Source organism: Eretmochelys imbricata, chromosome 1, assembly GCF_965152235.1.
Source record: "Eretmochelys imbricata isolate rEreImb1 chromosome 1, rEreImb1.hap1, whole genome shotgun sequence".
Lineage (NCBI taxonomy): Eukaryota > Metazoa > Chordata > Testudines > Cheloniidae > Eretmochelys > Eretmochelys imbricata.
The window spans coordinates 259,795,177-259,813,343 of NC_135572.1; the positions used below are offsets into that span (position 1 = coordinate 259,795,177).

An 18,167-nucleotide genomic window follows, 5' to 3' on the forward strand; every position below is an offset into this window, starting at 1 on the left:
TTCTAAGAGAGCATATTTATTCTCAAGGTAAAAGCATTATAGAGGAAAACATAGTAAAACAATAAAAACCTATATGCATGCTAATAAGATTACAAGAAATAACCCCAACCTTCAACTCCAGCCAGTGTATAATCCTTCACACCCCCACAAGGATTTTTTGTAGTCACATGTTCATAACAGCTTTCACTCAGAATAATAAAACAGACTAGTCTAAGTCCTTCCAACCCATCTGGCCCCTGTGCACAGATGGTCCTGTCCATTCCTTGGATCAGTAAGTTCTGAGCCAGTTTTTAACTCAGGCTATTTAACCAATAGTCCTCTCTTTATCTGTTAGTCCCTGGATAAGCTACTTTGAACCAATATATGCAAGCCTCTGTCCAGGTGGTGGTAACTCCTAGGCAAATTTACTCAGGTTGTAATATTTTCTAACTACTGCCCCCCACTGCTCTTAGTTCCTGGAGGGCTGTAGTCCCTCTCCCCCATTTTTTATTTTTAAAACAGTCAACTCCTAAAATACTTGAATTTAATTCAAAAGGATTTATGATATTGTCCTATCTGTCACAGTCATTAAAGCTCCTCTGACACTTTTAACACACTAACCCCTATGTTATGACCTAATTGCAATTTGTGTGTACTCTGCCCCAAAAACACCCTGCAGTTTCTGTTAGTGACCCTGTTGTAGGGTTGCCAACCCTCCTGCTTGGGCCAGGAATCTCCTGGAATCACACTCTCTCCCAGTATTTTCCACTGAATGCATCCGATGAAGTGAGCTGTAGCTCACGAAAGCTTATGCTCAAATAAATGTGTTAGTCTCTAAGGTGCCCCAATTACTCCTTTTTTTTGTGAATACAGACTAACATGGCTGCAACTCTGAAAACTCTCCCAAAGGCTACTTCAGCCAACACGGGAGATTTTTGGGCACTAAAAGTCCGGCGCAGCAATGGAGCTAAGGCAGGCTCCCTTGGCTCTGCACCACTCCCAGAACCATCCCTACCAGAGCCTGCCCCAGCCCAGAACCTGCACCCAAACTCCTTCCCAGAGCCTGCACCCCCTCCCGCATCCCAACCCCCTGCCCCAGCCTGGTGAAAGTGAGTGAGGGTAGGGGAAAGCGAGCGACAGAGGGAGGGGGGATGGAGTGAGTGGGGGCAGGGCCTTAGAGAAGGGGTGGGACAGGGGCTTGGCCTCAGGGAAGGGCGGGGGCATGGGTCTTTAGGTTTGCACAATTAGACAGCTGGCAGCCCTACAGTGTTGTCTTGCACTTTGTGGCCCAGAGCAAGATTAAAGTGGGGAGGGGGTGTACATGGTTCACACACATTCAAGCTTATGCAAGGCTCCTACTATGATGATGACTCCTGTCACAGGGAGCCAGCTGCTACACCCAGTGGACAGGCAGAGTGGGCCACCCTCCAGGATTGTCCTGGAGTCTCCAGAAATTAAAGATTTATATTAAAGCTTATGGGGTGATGAAACCTCCAGGAATATAGGTAACCCTAGCCATATAGGGTACAAAAGGCAGGGGCTACGGGAATGTCACTGCTTTGGAGTGGCAGACGTCAAGAGCACATTTCAAAGGGATCTAGGAGCCCAATGATGCAGCTGGGGGCACTTTCACTGTCTTTAGGTGCCTAAATACCTTTAAAAATCTGGCCCTAAACTACTGCAGAAGTTGGGGGCCGTGGCCTCTGTGGCCCAGCCAGAGCAACCAGCGCTGCGGGTCTGCCCTCGCCCTCCAGGCACGTCCCAGAGTCAACGACAATGCAGAGGTTACAGCTACCAGCAAGCCAGGGGCGTTCTGCCAGCCCATGATGAAGACACGCAGGCACGATGACGTAAGACTACAACTCCCAGCATGCAGCGCGCCCGCAGCTCGCTGAACTACGATTCCCCTCATCCAATGCGGCGCCAGTACGCCAGTCCCAGCCCACAGTCCCGGAGCGCTGCATGCTGGGAGTTGTGGTCTAAGAGGTGTCCAAGAACCCGCTCCCCACCCCACATTCCCTATGGCGGGAGCACCTTCCCTAGCCCTGCCCTCGTCCGGCGGCAGCATTGTTTGCCAGCAGCCCCGCGCGATTCCGGAGACCGTATTGGCCTCCGTCACTCATGTCTCACCCGCTCCCCTATAGCTGCCTCTGCTGAGGTTGTACCTGCCGGAAGTAAACGTTGCCGTAGTAACTGTCTCTAGGGCAAACATTCTGGGCGCCCCGGAAATGCTTTGGATTGATCCGCTCATGTGGAGACTTTTATCGCTTTAGACCCAGCTCTCATTCGTGCGGGAGTCACATAGCCGCGGAGTCGAACATTTCCGAGTATTTAATTTAAAAAATTAATAAAAGGCAGGCAGATTAAGCTAGCTATTAAAAATGATTGGCTGACTCCTCCTACCAATGACCAATCAGAGGTAGCCACGCTCCGGCCGCAGGAAGCCGCACATGGAAGGCTCTGATTGGCAAGGACCGGACCCCGCCCCACCCCTCGGGGCTCTTCATTGGCTCTGTGTTTGGCGTGGTGCGCTCTGATTGGTGGCTGGCTGAGCGTCTTTCCCCGCCCCGCGTGCCGGACAGTGATAAGGCTGGGGTAGGCGGGCTCACCTGGCTGGTGGTTTGGCAGACTCGGTGGTAGTGCTGTTCCTCTGAGCTCGAGGCGCGGGGCAGGGGCTCGATTGGTCTCTCCTGGGTCCGCATTGACACCGCCATGAAGCCGCTGTGGGGACTCGCTCTCCTGTGTGTCCTGCTCCTAGCCTGTGAGTCGCCCGCCCGCGGGTTCTAGAAGCTTCTGGCCAGGAGCGGTTGGGGCAGGTGGCCTGAACCTGCGCGGCCTCCCTCCGGTGAATAGGAGGGAGAGGCTGGGACCCTCGGGGTATGGGCGCGCGGCTGTTTGAACCCGGGGAGGCGGCGGCGGGGGAGGGAGAACCGCTCTGAGTCCAGCCCCGCCTTCCCACGGCTCCTCAGCCTCTCCGAAGGATGGCGGGATTCGCGCTGGCTCTTCTCCCTCAGCGGCCTGAGTCCCGAGGCGCTGCGCCCCGCGGTGGGGGCGGGGCCGCTTTCCGCGGCGGCGTTACACCCCCCCCGCCCCGGTGCGGCGAGGGGGGAGGGGCGCGCTGGCCGGAGCTCCCTGCACCGCCTGACCGGTCATGGCGCTGGGGCTGCCGCTCGGAAACCTCCCCGCCGCCGTGTCGCCCGCTGCGGGGTCCTGACAGGAGCCTCTTCCGCAGTGCGCGGCGCGGAAGGCCGCCCGGAGCTGGGGAGGCGGATCCGCGTTGTGGGCCATGTTTCTAACGCCCCCTATCTCCCCCAGCGTCGGCTAGAGCGGAGGAGCCCGACGTGGACGGCAAAGTAGAAGATGACCTGGGTAAAAGCCGAGAGGGCTCTCGGACCGATGACGAAGTTGTTCAGAGGTTTGTACCTATTATGCTGTAAAGAGCTGTGACCCCATCGCGAAACCCTGGAGCTCCATGTGCCGGTTACTGCCTCGTCCTTCTTGCTGGCCAAGGAGTCAGTATTATGATGGGGGAGTACTCCAGGGCAGCGGTTCTCCACCAGGGGTACGTGTAATCCTGGGGGGAACAGAGGTACAGGGGGTACATCGAATCATCTAGATATTTGCCTAGTTTTACAACAGGCTAGGTAAAAAGCCCCAGCGAAGTCCATACAAACTAAAATTTCATACAGTGACTTGTATATACTATACACTGAAATGCAAGTACAATATTTATATTCAGATTTATTTATTTTATAATTATATGACAAAGTGAGAGAGTCAGTAATTTTTCAGTAATAGTGGCTGTGAAACTTGTCTTTTTGTCTGATTTTTTTGTAAGCAAGTGGTTTTTAAGTGAGGTGGTGTAACCTGGAGGTATGCAAGACAAATCAGACCCCTGAAAGGGGCATGGACAGTGGTCTGGAAAGGTAGAGGGCTACTGTTTCAGGAAAAAGAGCTCTGGTCTTTTCAGTCCCTTTTTATTTTAAAAAAGCAAATAACCCATGTCTTGTGGTTCTTATATGAAATGAATCCCCTTAAAAGCAGATAAATGGTAGGTAAAACATAATAGCTATGTGAAATGGTTGCTAGTTTGCACTGTTACATGTTTGACATCTATCATTGACTTCCTTGGCTACCAATCAGTTTCCTTCTTTTTGCTGATACTCCACAGGGCTATTATATTAGTACACTGACTTGTGGCAAACACATGCAGTACACTTGAAATAATCTCCATTGTATGCCTTGCCTTCTGTAGCATAGAGGTTATTGTACGTTGTAACTTCAGAGTGGAGCCTACCAGGGACTGGTAGGATTTTTGCTGAATAGTAGAGAGATCCAGCCTTTATAACATCTAATGCACTCACCTGTTATCAGACTTTCCCAATAGTTTTCACACTTAGTGTTCCATAATCAAAATCAAATCTTACAGTTCTAAACTGTCATCCTGATGCCATGGTTTGTGGAATGTCTTAGTAACCTAAGATCGGTCTGTCTGCTGTAACCTCAAATTCAGTTGCTCCTGCCACTGGACTAAACTATGTAGTAACTGAATAAGGCCTAATAAAAGATCTAACTTTGTCTCCACAGAGAGGAGGAAGCTATTCAATTAGATGGCTTAAATGCATCCCAGATAAAAGAAATCAGAGAGAAATCTGAGAAGTTTGCTTTCCAAGCTGAAGTTAACAGAATGATGAAACTCATTATCAATTCTTTATACAAAAACAAGGAGGTAAGCAATATGTTTATTTGAACAATGTCAATATATATAGTTTTAGCATAAAGTTTACCATCCCTATACATATCGTTTCAGATTTTCCTGAGAGAATTGATTTCAAATGCTTCTGATGCTCTAGATAAGATAAGGCTATTATCACTGACTGATGACAATGCCCTTGCTGGTAATGAAGAACTCACTATTAAAATAAAGGTAAGAGCTGTTAGCTACTAACGGTAATCTACTGATTCTTCCAGCCATTAGTAAATACCTTTTCACTTGCCCAAGCTAATAAATTTGTATTTAACATTCTGCATATCCCAGAGTTTATAAACTACTTCGACTAAAACCTTGGTACCCTACCATTGATTTGACCATAAAATCCTCAGATGCCCTGTCTTAGTGTTGTAGCAAACATTTATGGCTGCCTCTGAAGTGTCTCTGCCTGTGAAGAGTGGCTGAACCACTGCATTGCTTCAGCAAGAGTGTCTTCCCTTATTGCGTTAATGTGAATCCATGCTCTACTATGCAAAAATCTGGCTAGACTTTCTTCATGAAGAATCTTCTCATTACTGTAACATCTCACCTGTAACTTTCAACTTTAACAAGATGCAATGCATGCTGTCTCCAAGTGACACTTAACTGAATTTACCTTATTCATTTTCTAGTGTGATAAAGAGAAGAACGTGCTTCATGTTACAGACACAGGTATTGGCATGACCAAGGAAGAATTAATTAAAAACTTGGGTACCATTGCCAAGTCTGGTACAAGTGAATTCTTAAACAAGATTACTGAAATGCCGGAAGATAGTCAGTCAACATCTGAGCTGATTGGCCAGTTTGGTGTTGGCTTCTATTCTGCCTTCCTTGTAGCAGACAGAGTTATTGTCACATCAAAGCACAATAATGATACTCAACACATTTGGGAATCTGATTCAAATGAATTCTCAGTGATTGATGACCCCAGAGGAGCCACCTTAGGCAGAGGCACCACCATAACGTAAGTGTTGCAGGTGATCCAATAGTAAGTTGTTGATGTATACCTTGCTCATTAGCATGTTCTCTGCATTATGAATAGGGCCCTAGCAAATTCATGGTCCATTTTGCTCAATTTCAGTCATAGGATTTTTAAAATCATAAATTTTATGATTTAAGCTATTTATTTAAAACTGAAATTTCAGTATTGTAATTGTTGGATCAGGACCCCTACAAGGAGTTGTGTGGGGGTCGCAAGGTTATTGTAAGAGTGTGGGGGTCGCAACCCCCTACTTCTGCACCGCTGCAGGTGGCGGCTCTGCCTTCAGAGCTGGGCAACTGGAGATCAGCAGCTGCTGTCCGGGAGCCTAGCTCTGAAGGCAGTGCAGAAGTAAGGGTGGCAATACCATGCTCTTTCTCATCCCCTCCCCTCCCCCCACCCAAAAAAAAACTTTCAACCCCCCTGCAACTCCATGCTGGGTCAGGATCCCCAATTTGAGAAACTTGGGTCTCCCCTGTGAAATCAGTATAGTATATAAGGTAAAAGCATACAAAAGAGGACTTCGTGGTCAGTGATGCGTTTTTCATGGCCATGAATGTGGTAGGACACTAACTATGAATCATGTGCAGTAACTCTTCCTTTATAGTGTCCTTACCCTGGAATAAGTCCTTTCCCTGGATAGGAATGACTTCCTGAATCAAAGCCATGGTTTAGGGACTTGAAAATAACTACTGACTAAAGGTGTTTGCGTTTTTTGCCAATTTTTCACTTTCTTGCATAGCTTAAGGATGTCATGAGATATTAACAGGTATGCTTGGTCATGCTTGATTTCTAGTTTTCACAAACTTGGAATTTTGTTTTAGCTCAGCTACATTAGCTGAGAGAGTACATACTACAGTACTCTTGCTAAACTGCTAGTGTTTTCTAAAGTGGACTTAGTGATGGAGAAGAGTGGACTAGAACAAACAAAGGGAAGTGCTTGTGAACTTAAATACTTTAATAGCTGCAGTCAATTTCTCTGGTCCACATTGACAAAGAACTTTGTGCTAAGCTCTGGTATAGGTTAATGCATAGTGTAGAGAATAACGAATGATCCCTTCAGAGCTGATCTCCATACTTGTACTGCTCTGACATAACTGGCTACTGTGGCTGTCCTTTCTGCTAATACAGTTGGCTTGCTCTTCCTATCTGAGGCTAATCAACTTGAATAGCAAGAACCACAAACAGAAACATGCCATTTTCAATTTTGTCAAACTTTCCATTAACTTCAAGTGGTTAAATTTTTGTCTGCTACTGCGTGTAAAAGTTGAAAATGCACGATTAAGGTCTCTACCTTTTCTCCTGTTCACTTAGTACACCTCAGATTTTACTAAGAGAAAGCACTTCCTAGTCCTGATAGCTTGAGTTGCAAGTACTGCTAGGAAGACTTTCCCCAACTTAATGTGGTGGAAAAAAATGAAACAAGTGCTAAATGTAGTAGTTCCTCTTAAATAAGGCCAAACTACCTGACAATAAAAAAATCCCTCTGAGCAGCCAATCCCAGTTATACTCTGGGACTGGCTTGGTGTGCAGCTCATGGATTAGAGGGTGACTCAACAGCCTCCAGTGGACCCTTTCTCTTCATTGGCAGTATGTTTCTTTGGTGCAGCTGAGTTAGGTTTTTGTTAGAATGCTAGATTTGTTGGGGAAGATCCTCAACTAGTAAGAATTTTTTTTGACGCTTCTCCCTCCTTCTCCCCCCCCATCCCCACTCTGAAGTCTAGTAAATGATGTAGAATTGGTTTCAAACAATGATTGTGCTAAACTGATTAGTCTTTAAATGCAGTTTCCTAAAGCTGTTCTGGTCTGCTTTGTTGGGCTTCCATGGTTGGAACAGCTGTAATGGTACTGCTTTTCCTCTGGAAAAAGACAGGAAAGCAAAGGAGCAGAGTTGACTTAGTGCCAGTTTAGTTGAAACTTTCCCAAGGGACTGTCCACTATTTGGGTGTTCTGATACACTAGATTCTTCAAAATATTTATGCATAGATTCAAATAGCAAAATTGTATTGAAATGCTAGCCTGTCTAACGCTTGTACTGTCTTCTTCAGACTCGTCTTGAAGGAGGAGGCATCTGACTATCTTGAGCTCGACACAATTAAAAATCTAGTCAAGAAATATTCACAGTTCATTAACTTCCCTATATATGTGTGGAGCAGCAAGGTAAATAGCTCTAACTCTTAACTAATTGAAACATGTGCTGTGTATGTATAATGAATGGAAAGGCTTGAAATATCCATTTCCTGATAGGGTGCCCTCATTCATCACAGAATTTCCTGAGCTGGCTGTTCTACAGAGCTTAAGTATCCTATGAAAGCACTTATCCTCGTTTCAAAAACTACATTGGTTCGTGTTTTTGGCTGATGGTGGTTCTCCAAATTGACTTTTCCAAAGCAGCAGAACTGACAAAATGCTGGCCAGCTTCACTGCTCTTCAAACCTGGGGAATAGGAGAACTTTGGCAACTTCACACTACTTGTAAAAGCTGAGCACTAGCTGGGGAAATTGGAATCCATAAGAAGGATGACTCAAAACAGGCAGGTGAAAGGATAAGTCAGAGACCAGTCCTTTCACCTCCCCAAATGTGGAGGGAAAGCATAACTCTGCTACTTCTCCCTTCAAGAAGCTACAGGGTGGCCCCGGATATCTGATAGCCAGAAGCAAAACTAAAAGGTGGAAGCCTCAAGCAGAGAATGCATCATGGTGGAAATAAGTACCATGCTACCTGTAGTTTCTGGGGCTTCTCACCAGGGTATTGTTTTGGGGCCTTACTGGAGGTTCACATTCTGATGTTTTGTGTATGCCTCTGGTTAGTGTCTTTAGTGGTATAGTACAAAATTCAGACCTAATGGTTGAAAATCAACTTAGGCAAGCTTGTTTCTGCTGCAACCCCATTCACATCTCTTGCTTTTCAGTGAATTATTACATACTACTGATAATTAGAATGCAAAATGCTACATGGATTATTTTAAATTATGGCAGTTGACATGTGCTAGAGTTTTTTCATTTAAAAGAACAGCTTATTGTAGTCAAATGGTGACTAGATTTTCAAATCTAAACCCCTGGATTATCAATCATAAATCCTTGTTTCATGAGGGTGCTAGGCATGGAAAGGCTGTTTGACCAGGTTCTTCTGAAGCAAAGTGGACTTATAGCTAAGTGTTTCCACAGACTGAGACTGTAGAAGAGCCCATTGAAGAAGAGGAAGTAAAAGAAAAAGAAGAAACAGATGATGAAGCTGCTGTTGAAGAGGAGGAAGAAGAGAAAAAGCCAAAAACTAAAAAGGTAAGTGGTTTTTTGCATGTGTAGGATTTGGGTTTTTTGGTGCGGCGGGCGGGGAGGTGTATAGACCTCAGAGTGCTAAACAACTTGGTTTACAGTTCCATGTTAAGGGGTGTAGAACTTTATCTTACAGGTGTGCATGATATATTTTTAGCACCAATGGTGCCTTCTAGTAAGTTTATCATCAGTATGGTGTTAGTAGAAATCTGCTGTTAGCAAGACAGTAAAATAAAATTCTAATACACCATATTTTGATCTAACAATTGCCAAACAGCAGAAAATGTCTTCTGTTCAGAAATACTGGTAGTACCTTGTGAACGGTAGTTCCATAAGGATTTCTCCACAGTACACCTAGCCCTGTTCTCCACCTCTAATGTATTTCTTACATTGGCAAGTAAGCTTCTGAGGGGGATCAAGAGTCTTGAGCCATTAGAGATCACACAAACTGTACCAAATCAGAATAATTCCAGCAACACTACTGGAAAGCTTTTTCACCCAAACTCAGGCTCAGGAGAAATTTAGTATTTTGGTTTGATATAAATTCAGATAAAACATGCATAATTTCCATTTCTTGTGTACATGAGTAAATCATCATGTACATAAACCCTGAGTTATCCACTGTCCGTGACGTCCCCTTCAGTCATTCCCACCACAGTGCTTACCATTACATACTACATCTTAAACTTCAGACTGTAAAACCTTCAGGGTAGGCATTATGTGCAACTTCTGTATGCTCCTAGTACATTATGAGCACTTGGTGAAGTAACACTCTGCATGCAAAAAACTACAGAGGTTGACAATACATAAGTAAACTTTCTAACTTGAGTGAAGCAGCAACTTTCTTATGTAACTTGTACATCAATATCAGCAATCTCAGGCATAAGCAAAAGAGCTGAACAATGTAGAATTTTTTTTCATGCACAGGTTGAAAAAACTGTCTGGGATTGGGAGCTTATGAACGATATCAAACCAATTTGGCAAAGACCATCTAAGGAAGTTGAAGAAGATGAATACAAAGCTTTTTACAAATCATTTTCTAAGGTAAATTTGATACAGATTTCAAATTTCTATAGTACACGTCTGGTACAGTATAAGCTCAGTCTAAAGTAATGTATGGGAGGTGACTATGTGGAAGGCCAGCCCCTTAAACCTACCACTAAACTTACCTTTCAGTAAAGATTCTTGTTCTGATTGAGGGAGGTGGAAGAGGGAGTGTGAGGAGTAGTGGGGAAGAGTTGGTATGATCTTTTACTCTTCGGGCAATGCTGCACCAAAATATTAAATTCTGCACAATTTTAAAATATTGTACATTACTGTCAAAATAACCCAATGTATAGTCATGCCAGTTTCCGTTTATTTTGGCAATTTATTTCAAAATACCTGTCGGCAAGAATGCCTGTAACAATACAAAGATTCAGGAAATGTTTTTTGAGAAATAGATTTCTAGGCATATTAATAAAGAACTTTATCTTTGACAGCTCTTTCAGTGAAATTAAATATTTCATTTAAACAGTCATACAAAAGTATTGTAATGACCTGGCCTAAGAGGGCAATAGTGTCCTTAAGAACTGCTTTGTGTCTGTCATGTCTAGTCCGAAGTTCAAGCATCTGTGTCTAGTATGGCTTTTGGGTCATGCCATTGTAGTGGGATGGGAGGGTTGGTGAGTTAGCAGTAGTTGTAAGATAGCGGGTGGCTAGCATGGGGAAGGGAGAACCAGGGTAGAGTCAGGGAGTGTGCATGTGGTGGTTTTTGTGTTCAGTCATATACATGGTTTGCCAGGCAAAACCCTTTCATCCCCAGAGGTGATATGCATGCCCCCATGCCAGGTATGGGTAGGAGTGCCGGGTGCAGGGATGCAGTGGTAGATGGGTACAGATAGGGGGTAGATTCAGGCTGGCAAGGAATATAAGAGGGAGGGTGGCATCACTAGGGTCCTGTGCACGCAAAGACATTTTGTACACATAACTAATCTATTTGAAACACACAACTGGAAAAGAAGCATGTGGGTGAAAATCAAATTTGGGACTGTGGGGGGAATTCTGTAGGGAACATTAAATCTGCATTACAGAATTCTAGTAGAAGTATCTTTGCAACTGAGACATCCTACTTTTGTCATATCCCCTTACAAATACCAGTGAAAATGCTAGTGGTTGTGTAATGGCTCTTATTACTTTTCACTAGTATATTGCTTGCTTTTTCAATTTCAATGATTGTTCCTCACTTTTGGTAGAACCAGGCTGCTCACTAATATATTAACAGGTTTCAGAGTAGCAGCCGTGTTAGTCTGTATCCACGAAAAAAGGAGTACTCCTTTTTCTTTTTACTAATATATTAGTGTACTACTGGTTGCATGCTATTTAACATGGAAGTAAACTGCCAACTAAATACTGAGACTGGAATCTTAAACCCCAGATTATGGTAATCTCCTTAATCTCATCTCATTTCATGCAAATCTAGAATGAAAGGAAGATAAAATTTCCCTTCTAAAGGATAGATAAATCAGTGGTAGAGTTATGCAGAGGTTATTTCTATATCACTGATCTAGCTGTTCCTTCCACAAGTGCAAACTCACAAGAATAGCTTTCTCACACAAGCTCTAGAAAGAAACACTGACTAAATTGTAATTTTCCTTCCACAGGAACACGATGATCCTATGGCTTATATTCACTTCACTGCTGAAGGAGAAGTAACATTCAAGTCTATCTTGTTTATTCCCACCACAGCTCCACGTGGTTTATTTGATGAATATGGATCCAAAAAGAGTGATTACATTAAGGTAAAAACATAAGTATGCTGAAAGCTGGAATAAACTTAAACATCCCTCAAACGTTCCTAATACTTCTTTTATTCTTATTTTTAACATGCAGTTGTATGTCCGGAGAGTGTTTATCACTGATGACTTCCATGATATGATGCCTAAATATCTTAATTTTGTCAAGGGTGTTGTAAGTATCTTGAAGTTTTTAACTGAGTTGGCTTAAGTTACTGTTGCTTCTATTTTATAAATTCATCTTTTTTCCCCAATTAGGTAGACTCCGATGATCTTCCTCTGAATGTATCCCGTGAAACCCTCCAGCAGCATAAATTGCTAAAGGTATCTTATTTAGACATAATTTAACAAGCTACTTGGATAAATCTACTTCCCTAGGGAAGTAACATGATTGTAGTAAGTATAGGGAAACACAAAATACCCAAGTAGTCATAGTTAGCCTAGATTCTTTCTAGCCCTATCCTATCTAAATTAGGAATAAAGTAAAAAGCAAGACATCACTTTAAGTAAGTGAAAAGAAGTTAAGCTTGAAGATACAAAGTGGAATGATTCATAAACTGTTGCCACAAATTCAAAGTTTAGTAGTTCTTCTTTTGAAGAAAATGAAAAGGAGATGGCTACAGAAGAGTAACATGAGAACTGAGGTGGTACTTAACAGATTCTGTTGGAGCATTCTTTGTAGTAGCTTCAAACGATTGGTTGTGCTCAGTGTTTATGTAACAGTATGGGTGAACTTGCTATTTTGTCTCTGGAATTCTTAGGTTATTAGGAAGAAACTGGTTCGTAAAACTCTTGACATGATCAAGAAGATTGCTGAAGAAAAATACAATGATACATTTTGGAAAGAATTTGGTACTAACGTAAAACTTGGCGTGATTGAGGATCATTCCAACCGTACCCGTTTAGCTAAACTTCTTCGTTTCCAATCATCTCATCATGAAAGTAACACTACTAGTCTGGACCAGTATGTGGAGAGGATGAAGGAGAAACAAGACAAAATCTATTTCATGGCGGGGTCCAACAGAAAAGAGGCAAGAATAAAAATTTTTCAGTGTTATAAAGCAAAATAGTCAAGTAGCAAACCTGTCTGAGTTTAGGAATCAATCTAGTTGTAATTCAAGGTCTTACTGCTGGAAAGAGTGGCTAGGCTCAGTGTGCCATATGATTGTAGTTGCTTGTACTGTAGTATTACTGTTGCTGTTCAAGACAACTTAGATATTAGCAGTGTGTGGCATTTAGGTTAATATTTTCACAACTGGCTAAAGAACTGTACAGCAATGGAATTCAAGAATTTAGTGCCAAGCAATATTAAACTTGTTTCTAATTAACTTGATTTGTAGGCTGAATCTTCACCATTTGTTGAACGTCTTCTGAAAAAGGGTTATGAAGTGATCTATTTGACTGAACCTGTAGACGAATACTGCATTCAAGCTCTGCCAGAATTTGATGGCAAGAGATTCCAGAATGTTGCTAAGGAAGGAGTGAAATTTGATGAAAGTGATAAATCCAAGGAGAGTCGGGAAGCTTTGGAAAAAGAATTTGAGCCACTCTTAACCTGGATGAAAGACAAGGCTTTAAAGGACAAGGTACAAATTCAATATTCACAGTAGCATTATTCTGCATCTTTCTTTATATACATGTGTGCAAAAATAAAAAAATATGGCCTGACTAATCCTTTAATTTTTACTTTTCACTCTCATCCTCTCAACTTAATTCATTTATTTGTCCCCCTGGGGACATAAACTTTGGTTTCTATATGTAGATAGCTTTCTAAAAAGTACTTTGCTCACCTCTCAATGGGTTTTAGAAGACAAAAATACTAATGGGATATTAGGACTCTTATTTCCAATGAAAAGCTCTCAAAGCCACCTCTGAAGTATTTATAACAAATATAGGACTGTATTAGTTTTTACGAAAATCTGTAAAATTCAAACTATGACAACTGCAAATGTGATCTCTCAAATTACAGAGATTGAGATCCCTCAATCTCTACTTTTTTTCCCCTAGATTGAAAAAGCGGTGTTGTCTCAACGCTTAACTCAGTCTCCATGTGCGCTGGTGGCTAGTCAGTATGGATGGTCTGGCAACATGGAAAGAATTATGAAGGCTCAGGCATACCAGACTGGGAAAGATATCTCCACAAAGTAAGCTTTCATACTTGTATATCATGGTCTACCAACACCACAGATATGAGCCACAGATAGGCAGTCATAAATGCATACTAACAGTGCTCCATATTGACAAGAATGGATCTGTAAGAGAAATACATTTTTACCTAGTTGTCATCTCACAAGGACTTAAGTATACACATCATTGAATTTTATAGATATTTACAGAACTTAATTTAAAGGGATCCAGTCACATAATTAACAGCCCAAACTACGAAATAGTGTGTGTGTGTACATTCACTGACTTTCAGTGAAAGTCTTTTGTATGCAGACATTCCCCTGCAGTGTTAACAATAGTGAGGCTATAGACCAGATGGGCTTTTACTAATGGTAAAAGCAAGCTGATCAGATTCCAAAAACTCAGGCCTAGTCTTTAAGTGTTTAAATTGTTTGACAAATCAGAACTTTCTGTCCTCTTGCAGTAATAGTGTAAATATGTGGTCTGTCACAGTAGTAGTGACTGTAAATTATTCAGAAAATATTTATAAAGGTATACATTAAACCCTTTAGAAAAAAGCCTACAACAAACTCTAACTGAATCCATCTAGTGTCTAAGCATTGAAAGTGTTTATTGATTTGTGACCCCCTCTTGTAGCAAGTGTACCTGCTTGTTCACAAACTGCTACTGAAGCACAACAGACTGAATTGATAACCAGCATCTGCACATATCAGTTCACACTACTGTTCTAAGTATTACATGTAAAGCTGACTTTCTGCATTTTAGTTGTCTTCCAGAATTTGAACTTCTAGACTATTAAGTAAACTAGGCCTTAAACATTAGAGGGCAAATTAAAAGTGGTGCTACCTTCTAAAAAGCTAGCTACTGATATAATTTTCTTCTTGTAGTTACTATGCTAGTCAGAAGAAGACCTTTGAAATTAACCCTAGACATCCGCTGATCAAGGACATGCTCAGGCGCATCAAGGTAAACAGAAGTTACAAAGCAATGATATGTTAACTGTTTGGCTGCATGAACTCTGGTTAATGGCTCTTCTTTACTTTTCCAAATCAGGAAAATGAAGATGATAAAACTGTTGCAGATCTTGCTGTAGTTCTGTTCGAAACAGCGACCATAAGATCAGGCTATATGTTACCAGACACAAAGGAATATGGAGAGAGAATAGAAAGAATGCTTCGTTTAAGTTTAAATATTGACCTTGATGCAAAGGTGAGCTGCCTTCACTTTTGGGTAATTGGTGCTCAGAGGTCTTAATTTTCAAAGCACTTTTTAAAAAAAAAAAAAAAAACTTCCCCTTAAGACAACTTGGGGTGGGGGAAGGGGTGTACATATATGGGTATGTCTACACAGCATTCTGGAGTGAGCCTTCAAAGTCCAGGTCAGTGGACCTGGGCCAACAGGGCTTCAGCTAGTTTTTAAAATTAGCTGTATAAGCCACAGATTGAAGTTAAATAGTGCTTTGAAGTTGGGGCTATACAGCTGTTTTTAGAGCACAAGTCTGCTAGCCCAAGTCTGTCAACCCAGGCTTGGAAAGCTCACTCCCAAATACTGTGTAGATGTTTTTCTAGGGAACAGCTGGGGTCATAGTTAATAGCATCTAGACCCACTTGCTGTATATCCAGCTTCTCTGCACACAAGGGTGGGTTATTAGTGACCCAGTTTTGATTTACTGGCCACATTCCAAAGATGCTCTTAAAGTCTCATTTTGGCACATTTTGCTCAAGTGACTCAGCACCAACTGAAGACAGTGCAGTGTGCTCTTATGCTGTACCTCAACGCTAGTCTTCTCCCAAAATTGTGGCTATATGGAGACAGCTATACTAGATGTGCCTATGGGGGAATTGCCACACTTGAAGAAATGCACATCAAGGTCTATTGGCAGGTCTTGCTACCTGAATGGTGCAAAGGCAGGTGAATGGGCCAGAAAGGTGAGCCTCTAGGCCACTTTCAGTCCTATCCATTAAGACTAGCAAATTGATCTATTGAGGATGGAATAACAAATAGCTTTATTTCACATTATCTAAGGTGGAAGAGGAGCCAGAAGAACCTGAAGACACAGCTGAAGCAGAGCAAGAGGAGGAGGAGGAGGAGGAGGAAGTAGAAGCTGATGGTGATGAGAGAGAAACAGAGAAGGTCTGTTCAGAATAACTCTTAATTACTAGTCTCTCACTCAGTTTTCTAAAACCAATGAAAGTAACAGATTTCAAAGTGAACAGTTTTCATGGAGCAAATAAAACATGGCTTCATTGAGGCATAGTGTAGATAAAGCTTGTGGAATTCCAATGAGTAGCAGCTTGAAGTCAAAGCATATTATAAGTTTTTGTTATACATTGAACTTCTCAAATGAGACTAAGATAAATCTCCATCTTGTCTAAGGCTCTATCTTAAACTGGGATTTAGGCAAGGCTACTTTCCTAAGGCACTTGGTGTATGCCTGTCCTAATTCGACTACATGGGAAGCTACTAAAATCTTTAAATGTAGAAGAGCAGATTAGGAAGTATAACTTGTTGGAGATGGACTATTTAGCTAGTGGCTGAACTTATTTCTGACCACAGATTCAGCAAAGCTATTTCTTATTAGAATGCTAATACTTTCCAATAAAACTGGGAACTGTTTGTTTCCAGTTAATCATGTTTCAGGGTTAAATTTGTTACTGAACACCCACAAATGGAATTAAAAGTAACCCTCATTTTTTAGATGTGTGCAACTATTTTAATGTAGAGGGTCACAAGCTGTGATGCTCTGGGGTTCTTCTCCTTTCAGAACTGCAGTTGCCTACTGCTTCATTCCCAAGTCTGAGGACTAGAAGTGTTGTTGAACCAAACAGACTAAATTATTGGCTCCCAGGAGTTTAGGTTGGGGAAGGGCCTCTTCCAACTGAATACATCTGTTCTCTTGGTGATACCAAGTGGAGATTGGTTCTGGTGTTCAGTCACCTACATGAAGTGGTTGGCTCCTATAGCCTGTGTCTCTTGCCTGTAAAGCTGAAGTTAGCATGGTGGTGCTTTGCTTAATTGTATCCAAGAATCTAAAGGCTGCTTTTTAATGAAGTGCTTGTGCAGGAGTGGGTTGGGAACAGAGAAACAAAGTGCGCTAAGTAAAAATTACTTCTAACAGAACTATTCCCTGTGTCTGGACTCGTAGCTGCTTAAATTTACCTGCCACACCTACTCTGAGCTGCTGCAGCAATAATGTTATGGGAGGGAACTCTGTTCTGTTTTGGTTTGCTAGTCCACACTATCTAATTCCTGTTAAGATCTCAACAGTCATGACCAGAAAGCCAGTGAACTTCTCAGCATTGGTAGTATTTGTAAGTCTCTTCTCCCCCGCACAACAGAGCAGAGATGGACCACAAGCATAATTGCATTCCAAGGTGGCCTACAGGGGGAAAAGTTGAGGTTTGCCCTTTTTGCTGATCTGATATAAAGAGCCTGGAAGGCTCTTTAAAAAATTGTTCTAGATTAAATAGCAGCTCATATCTTCCCCTCCACTTGGACAAGCAGACAACTGGAGCTCCTGTAGGGATGGGGTGGTCTTAAAGATCTGTCAATTATCTATCCCCTAATTAAGTTAAATGGGTGTGAACAGATACAAAATAGCTTTTTAAAGGACTAAAAATCCCTTCTGTCACAAGCATTACAAGTGCTGTGAAAATGAGAGATGCAAAAACTGGCCTCTGGAAGCATCCTATCATGCATGGAAGCCATGGTCTTCAGTATACAGACAAATCTATACATCAAGATGACTAAGTCTTTTTAAGCTGTCTTGAGACTATAAACTTAACTCTCTCTCATCTTTGCAGGAATCCACAGATGTAAAAGATGAACTGTAAGCTGCACTCAACTAGCATCCTGTCTGGGGTGAGGGAATGTGAATTAGATTGTTCAGTTTTTCACTGTAAAATGTTGAGGGGGGTGTTGTGGGCAGAGGAGGATTTTTTAAGTTTTTTTTTAAAACATTCCTCATGAATGTAAATTTGTACTATTTAACTGACTATTCTTGGTGTAAAATCTTGTCACGTGTACAAAATAAAAATGTTCCCAAACACTGTGTAAACTCTACACTAAAGGGCCACTGTGTCATCTGGCAGGTAGGCTAGCACTACTTGGTTCCTTGTTTTAATAGCTGTGGGGAATATCCTGTGATATAACCCAACAGAACAGTCGTCTTAACTAAAACTTTTTCTGCTGTCAAAGCCAGACCATTCACTTCTTTTGCGGAGAGATGCAGCATTAACCTTTAAAGATCATACATTTGGGCAGGGGGGAGACTAGGAGAAGCT

General features: G+C 42.2%; 1 protein-coding gene across 1 annotated transcript; it reads left to right on the forward strand.

Moving 5' to 3' along the window:
- The first annotated feature begins 2,592 nt into the window (after positions 1–2,592).
- Positions 2,593–17,935, forward strand: HSP90B1 (heat shock protein 90 beta family member 1). Its single transcript, XM_077828522.1, has 18 exons — positions 2,593–2,740; positions 3,295–3,394; positions 4,567–4,708; positions 4,790–4,906; positions 5,362–5,693; positions 7,757–7,868; positions 8,876–8,989; positions 9,911–10,027; positions 11,626–11,763; positions 11,855–11,932; positions 12,016–12,081; positions 12,519–12,788; positions 13,098–13,343; positions 13,765–13,901; positions 14,772–14,850; positions 14,938–15,093; positions 15,910–16,017; positions 17,688–17,935. The coding sequence occupies exons 1-18, from the start codon at positions 2,692–2,694 to the stop codon at positions 17,715–17,717; spliced, it is 2,391 nt and encodes a 796-aa protein (XP_077684648.1). The 5' UTR covers positions 2,593–2,691; the 3' UTR covers positions 17,718–17,935.
- Positions 17,936–18,167: the final 232 nt, after the last annotated feature.